Source organism: Chenopodium quinoa, unplaced genomic scaffold (assembly GCF_001683475.1).
Source record: "Chenopodium quinoa cultivar QQ74 unplaced genomic scaffold, ASM168347v1, whole genome shotgun sequence".
In the NCBI taxonomy this organism is placed as follows: domain Eukaryota; kingdom Viridiplantae; phylum Streptophyta; class Magnoliopsida; order Caryophyllales; family Amaranthaceae; genus Chenopodium; species Chenopodium quinoa.
The window spans coordinates 23241-30862 of record NW_018744154.1 but is presented as its reverse complement, the minus strand read 5'-3'; the positions used below and the strand labels follow the sequence as shown (position 1 = coordinate 30862).

The 7622-nt window shown below is 29.5% G+C and overlaps 1 protein-coding gene across 1 annotated transcript; it reads left to right on the top strand.

Annotated features, from left to right (window-relative positions):
* The first annotated feature begins 3760 nt into the window (after positions 1 to 3760).
* Positions 3761 to 5481, top strand: LOC110693791 (ribosome-inactivating protein PD-L3/PD-L4-like). Its single transcript, XM_021870943.1, has 2 exons — positions 3761 to 3873; positions 4293 to 5481. The coding sequence occupies exon 2, from the start codon at positions 4314 to 4316 to the stop codon at positions 5295 to 5297; it is 984 nt and encodes a 327-aa protein (XP_021726635.1). The 5' UTR covers positions 3761 to 3873; positions 4293 to 4313; the 3' UTR covers positions 5298 to 5481.
* Positions 5482 to 7622: the final 2141 nt, after the last annotated feature.

The following is a 7622-nucleotide window of genomic DNA, read 5'->3' as shown; positions in this document are numbered from 1 at the left end:
TTAAACAGAGATTTCGAATGAAAGATGGACAAGCACATGTATTATTGTTATAGGTTTGGTGATATGAAGACTCACTTGTTCGCGTAAAGATTTGAAGATTTGGGAGGATTGAAAATCAATGAATGAGACTATTCTGCGTCATGTGAGAAGACGAGCGACTCTCAACTACATTGGATTCATTGCATTAGAAGACCTCAAGTTATGTATTCATCAAGATGAGAAATTACGCGCTGCACACTTTTTCCCTTAACCATGGTTTTGTCCCATATTGGGTTTTCCTGGTAAGGTTTTAACGTGGCAGCATTTCGCGTATTACAAAGAATGTTGTACTTTTTTCCTTTAATTGGGTTTTTATCCCACAGGGTTTTTCCTAAAAAGGTTTTAATGAGGCACAGTTTTCGATAATGGACATCCAAGGGGTAGTGTTATCAAATATTTGTGGATATCCATTATCCTCCCTTGTATCATTCCGGAACAATCTAGATCTAGGGTTTATATTCTTATCCAACCAAACCCTAATTATATTTATGTATATATATACCTTATCATATGGAATAAAAATATATAGATCAATTCTCTTCCCAATTTCACTTCTATTCTCTTTATTTCACAACATTTTAATTTTTTTGGTTGAATTTTTTTATAGCCATTTCAAATATTTATCCTTATTATGAGATAAGTTTTTTACTAGATTTATTAATTGATGGGCACATTAAAGAATAAGAAAGTCACCACCAACCAAACATTGTGCTAGCTATATAAAACAAGGTCTTTCAACATAAATCACACCAATGCATTCATACAAAAAACGTGTGTTTTGTGGGAAAGGCTAGCTGGGAGAAGTATTGCAGGGCCTATGTGCCAATGAAACAAATAAGATGACATTTTCGTGAATAATGGATTCTTGAGAAAAGCAATGATGGAAAATTTGATGGCAAAAAGTAACACTACATGTATAGTGCCATTAAGAGAGAGAAAAAAAAAATCTCATGTTGCCCTCCTATATACATGTAAAACACATAAGCTCTATGCGCCTAGATGCCCTTAAAAGGCTACACCTACACATACAACACTTGTATGTATGTAGGCCCTAGTGTCGTACATACAATGTGACATAACTTTTTTTTAATTCATTGTCAAATTGGGCCCAAATTCCACCCATTTTGAAATTTCAAAATGAAATTTCTAATACCACAATATTTGAAATTCAAAATATTTGTTATTTTCATTGCTTACATAGTTACATTTAATTTCTGAATTTATTTTTTTAAGAAAAAAAATAATTATTCATTTGTCTTTCATGGAACAACAAATTTTCCTCACGGATTTATTTTCCATGGTGAACTTTTTTTTTTTTTTTTTGAAATTATATATCTCGTCTAGATGTAGATGACTTCAATTTTTCTTAAAATGTACTATTTTCCTCCTTTAATGGACCACTCCCTTTCTCTATTGACAACATTGCTCAATATTATACAATTTTTTTTTTTTTTACACAACCCAGTTCATTATGAACTTTGTCCAACAAAGACACATAGGGGGCAATTCACTACTGTATTAGATTAGAGGCAATTCATGCACCTGACAATTTAAGTGCCATCATTTACACTGTTGGATATTTAGATTCATATAGTCTATTTTCCTGGTGGATTGATGGTGTTTTGATATCAAAAAAATTGTTAATGATGGTCTTCTGTAAATATAATGTAAATGACCTTTGACCTTGGTATATAAAAATGCTTGAATGGTTAATTGCTTTACATGGTAATGTAATTTCTCTTCTATTGTTTTACTACGGAGTATTAATCAATATTAATAAATGTATCACCAATTACTCCTTCATTTGGAGATACTCTAGTGTGAATTTTTTATCCTATAGTCTATGATAATCAGTCTTTTTCGTTTCACTGAACAAATATTATAAAGTGTGATTATTCGTGTGAATTTTATCATTTACTTGTGTTATTGTGTATGTATCAATGTCTAATTAAATTGATTTAAAAAGAAAACCTAACATTACTAACTAGTCTTATTACAGTAAATCGAAATAGGACGATTTCGATTGTTTACTCTTTTTTTTTTTCAGAATAGATCTGATTGTTTAACAAGACTACCACGTTTCTCGATTCCTAGTACCATAGTATGGTAACATGCAGTTTCTTACGGAATATTATTTTTTTATTTTTATTTTTTTGGCGGCGTCTTACATAGTATAAAATAGTACTTCCTCTGTTCTATTAATATTGCAACATTGAACTTTTTTGCACTATTTACCACTCTTGTTTGACCATATAATATGAGTTATACGTTAAGCAAAATATAGTCAAGTGAGATCTTATTGGATTCGTCTCATATAATACTTTCACAATATCAACTTTTTATAATTTTTACTCTTATACAATTATATATATTTAGCATATAAAATGTGTTTCGTGATGCGTAATTTCCTCCTTGTTGCAATATTAACAGAACGGAGAAAGTACTATATAATTTCCTTAATTATAAATGCGTGACAAATATTACCTGTTACACTTATTGAAGACATCAACATTATACCTTGTATTAATCACAGTTATGGTCTGTTCTCATTGAGTGAACTGAGTTGAGTTAAACTGAACTGAACTTAGGGCCTGTTCACATTTACGGAACTGAGCTGAACTAAACTGAATTGAACTGATTGTAGCTAAACTGAACTGATTGGAGCTGTGAACTGAACTGAATTGAACTGAAATGAATATTTTATGAGAGAGGGGAAATTAAGAGCTGGACTGAACTGATTGGGGCTGAACTGAACTGAACTGATTGGAGCTAATCTGAACTGAAATGAACTTAAATAAGTAAATGTGAACATGCCCTTATTAGAGTTGAATTGAACTAAATTGAATTAAACTGAACTTAACTGAATTGAACTAATTTGAACTGAACTTATTAAATAGTGATTTTTAACTACGGATTAATGATCTTTGATTATTTATTATTATATATATGTGTACATACAAATATACATATTAAAATATTTAAGAAAAATATAACCATTTGATTAATGAATTGTATCAAAATTATTATTATTATTAATGAATTGTATCAAAATTATGATTATTATTATTGTTGTTGTTGTTGTTGTTGTTGTTGTTGTTGTTGTTGTTGTTGTTGTTGTTGTTGTTGTTGTTGTTGTTGTTGTTGTTGTAAGAGCTTAAAAGTATGAATTTTGGCTTTATAGTTTATATTAGCAATATCATTAGACATGAACTGAACTGAACTGAAAATAATCTGATGAGAACAGACCCTTACTTTATTGTATAGTTGATCTCATAAAATTGCTAAAATATAATCTATATGAAATATAATTGCTAAAATATACTCCATCCGTTTATAATAATCGCAACACTTTGACTTTTCACTATTTATATGCTTACTTTTACTATAGTTTTTATCAATATATATAAAAAAAACATATATTGTTATGTAAAAATATATTTGGATTAGTCTTTATATATATATATATATATATATATATATATATATATATATATATATATATATATATTATTAAATCAAATATTTATACTTCGTAATAATATAAATTATAGATATTAATGATCAAAGTTGTGCATTGGCATGTATGTTGGTCAAAGTGTTGCGATTATCATGAAATGGAGGGAGTAATTTATATGTATATGGAATATAATTACTAAAATATATAATTTTTTTTTTTTTGGGTGGCTAATATGTCTTTGCATGAACTTTTCTCATGACTTCTATTTAAAGAGAGGATAAGTTGAACGCTCATTGCAGCTCATTGCTTGTTCAGTACAACTTTCTCTTACTCATCTGCAAATATATTCAAGCTACTTTCCTTTCGCAATTTCATTGGTAAGTCATCTTACATTAACTATTAAATTATCAAGTTGAAGCCGCTTCATTATGTACAATATATTGCTAGTAATATTTTTAAAAAAAAAAAAATTATTTTAGTTTTATTTTGTATTACTTTCATTTCGCAGTCTTAATTTTATTTTGTATTGTGTGTTGATAATTAATTAAGTTGAAGCCGCTTTATTATGTACAAATAGGAAATAGCTAGTAATTACATTAATATAGTAATTAATTAAGTTGAAGCCGCTTTACTGTACAAAAACACATGGAAGATGAGAGTTATATGCTATCGGTGTTAGTGTTATATTGATTTATTAAATCGTTTACCTCCTCAAATCTCTTTCTTATAATGCAAGTAATCTAAAACAGATGGAGTATATTCTAACAAATTAAATATGTATATCTAATTTTGACAGGAGAAAAAGACAGTAGGTAGAATGGTGGGAATTAAAGTCATGGGCGCTTGTGTTGTGGTAGCTATAGCAGTATGGATGGTGCTTGAACCAACTCTCGCAGCATCAGATATAAGGATAAGCTTCGACGTCGAAGGTGCTACAACAGCTACCTACTCACAATTGTTGAATGATGTGCGTAACAAAGTGAAGGATAAAAACATTGTATATGGCGGCCTCAAAGATTTACCAGTAATGGCTGCACCTTCAGATAATTATCTTTACGTCGATTTAACGGCATCACAGAAAAGGACAATCACACTTGCTGTGAATTTAAATAAAGGTTTTAGTTTATATGTGATTGCTTATCTTGACAAAATTAATGGAAACTTTCGATCACATATTTTTAAGGATCTTCCCAACAATGTTAAAGATAATCTCTTTCCAGAGGCGAAAGGTAAAGCTAATCGTCTAATTATGAATTATAAAAGTGATTATGCATCGATTGAGAGTAAGGCAGGCTCTAGAAACAAATTGGGATTAGGAAAACAGCCACTAAACATATTCTTTAACAAAGTTTATGGGAAACCCGTTGATGATAAGAATCAAGCTAAATTTATGCTAGTTGTTATGCAAATGGTTTCGGAGGCAACACGATTTGCATACATTGAGAACATGATTGTGCAAAAATTTGAGCAAGATATTAATGAATGTTATAAACCCGACTTCAAAATGATCGAACTTGAAAAGAGTTGGCAGAAGATCACTGTAGGAATTAAGAATTCTAAGGGAGGTGAAATCAAGCCGCAGCTAGATTTAAGGGGTCCTAACAATGAGCCTTGGCCAGTGACAAGAGTCGATCAAATTGCTAAAGACATGGGGCTTCTAAAGTACGAAGGCGCTACTAAGACCGCTAACAAAGGAGTATATCTAGGACCTTTCATCAATAAAGTACAAAGACATTTCAACCAGTTCCTTAGTTTTCTTAAAGCCAACAATGGTAATGACGATGATGAGGCTGAACAGTGAAACTCAAAGGATTTGCTATGGCTTTATCGTGTATGGAATTTGTTCATGATGAGTAGAAGTTGTGTGATCATATGATGTTTATTGTGTTAATTAAGTGAAATAAGTCAACAATATGTTGAGTATGTATTGCGTGTAATCCCAATTTCCTAAATAAAAATAAAATTTAAGGACCGTCTCAAATAAATTTGTTGCCTTTTATTTATAATAGTAAGAGTTTAGTTTTGTGGCTTCTCATAGCTGATACTTCTATTTACTAATACTAAAACAACAAAACCTCCCTACCCTATGTGTCGCTTCCTCATTAAAAAAAATTCCGCCAATTAAATGTATGGTGTCATTATTGATTATGGAATAAATAAATTAAGAGAAAGAAAATTTGTAATCCTGCAAAATGAAAAATATATGGTCATGATTAAAGTTTATATATTACTTATTTCATAAAACAAATTAGAAAAAATTACTTATCATCACCATGCAACGCATGAGTACTAATCTAATTATTTGTATAAACGTAGTAAATAATTTTGCTTAATCGGCACACTAACATTTTGGTGTTGTACAACACGTCACGCAAAATACAATGAGATATTTCTACTTATGCGCAGTAGAAATATTAAAAAAATTAAATAACCTACACATCGACTAAGATCTTATGACAGGTTATACCTAAGATAAATAATTAACTAAACCCATTTAAATACCCTATGGGTTGAGCTCATGGATCAAAGTGTGAGCATTTGTTATCTTCAGTTTAATTTCACTTCAATTCAGCTCCAATCAGTTCAGATTAGATCAGTTCAGCTCTAATCAGTTCAGTTAAGTTTTTCAGCTTATTTAATATCATTTAGCTAATGATATTGTTAATGACAATTTAGTTCAGTTCAAAAAGAGGGTTTCATAATTTGGGGGTGCGGGGAGGGGGTGTTGAAGCACAGTCAATACAATATTATTTTTCTAGCCGTATTTATTTATCCTTTTTTTTAAAAATATTCTAGCCTTACTTATATAGTTTATTATTATTATTATTATTATTATTATAAAAAATTTCAGTTGTACATTATTATTATTATTATTATTATTATTATATTAATACAATATTAAAAAATTTAAAAAAATCTAAATATGGTATAATTTTGATTTTTGTAACACTTATATGTATTTCTTAATCCACTTCTATAAGTTATTATTATTTTTTTTCACAAATATTTATATATATATATTTATGTATATATATATATATTACATTTATATTTATAATAATAAATAAACAAAATATCATTACTCCATAGTCAAATATTTCAGTTCTGTTTAGCTCCAATCAGTCAATTCAATTCAGTTCAGCGTCAATTAGTTTAGCCATATCAGCTCAATTCAGTTCAACTCAATAAATCAGAACAGGCCCGAAATTATTGTATTCACAAATGCTTAGTTAACCTATCTGTATTACGGAGAATATTTTTCATTTTTTTTTATTTTTGAACGATATTACGGAGTACTTATTAGGCCTGAATCCATTATTTCGTACAAAGTTTTTTTTTTCTTTTCTCTATACAATGTAACTGATTTTGTAATTTCTGAGAGCCCTCTCCCTACAAATATCATTGTCCTTCATTTCTTCCTCGATTTAAAATACACGTTTATGTGCTTTCAATTATTGTCCTTTCTTTTGTTTAGTTGAGTTCTTGAGTATCAATGTTGATCACTTATTCCTATAATAATAATAATAGTTTTAATTTTTTTGGTTGAATTTTTATTGATTGATGGGTACATTAAAGAATAAGAAAGTCGCCACCAACCAAACATTGTGTTAGCTATATAAAACAAGGTCTTTCATTATCAATCACGCCAACGCATTCATACAAAAAACGTGTATTTTGTGGGAAAGGATAGGAGAAGTATTGACGCATAGGGCCCATGTGCCAATGAAACAAATAGGATGTTTTTGTGAATAATGGAAACTTGAGAAAAAAGCAATGATTAAAAATTTGGTGACAAAAAATACCACTATATGTATAATTAATGTACCACTATACCATTAAAAGAGAGAAAAAATCCAATAAAAATCTCATACTACCCTCTTATGTACATGTAAAACACATAAGCTCTATGCGTCTAGATGCACTCAAAAGGCTACACCTGCACATACAACACTTGTATGTAGGCTGTAGTGCCCTACATACAACGTGACATGGCTTTTTTTTAATTCATTGTCAAACTGGGCCCAAATTCCACCCATTTTGAAATTTCAAAATGAAATTTCTAATACCACAATATTTGAAATTCAAAATATTTGTTATTTTCAGTGCTTACATTTAATTTTTGAAT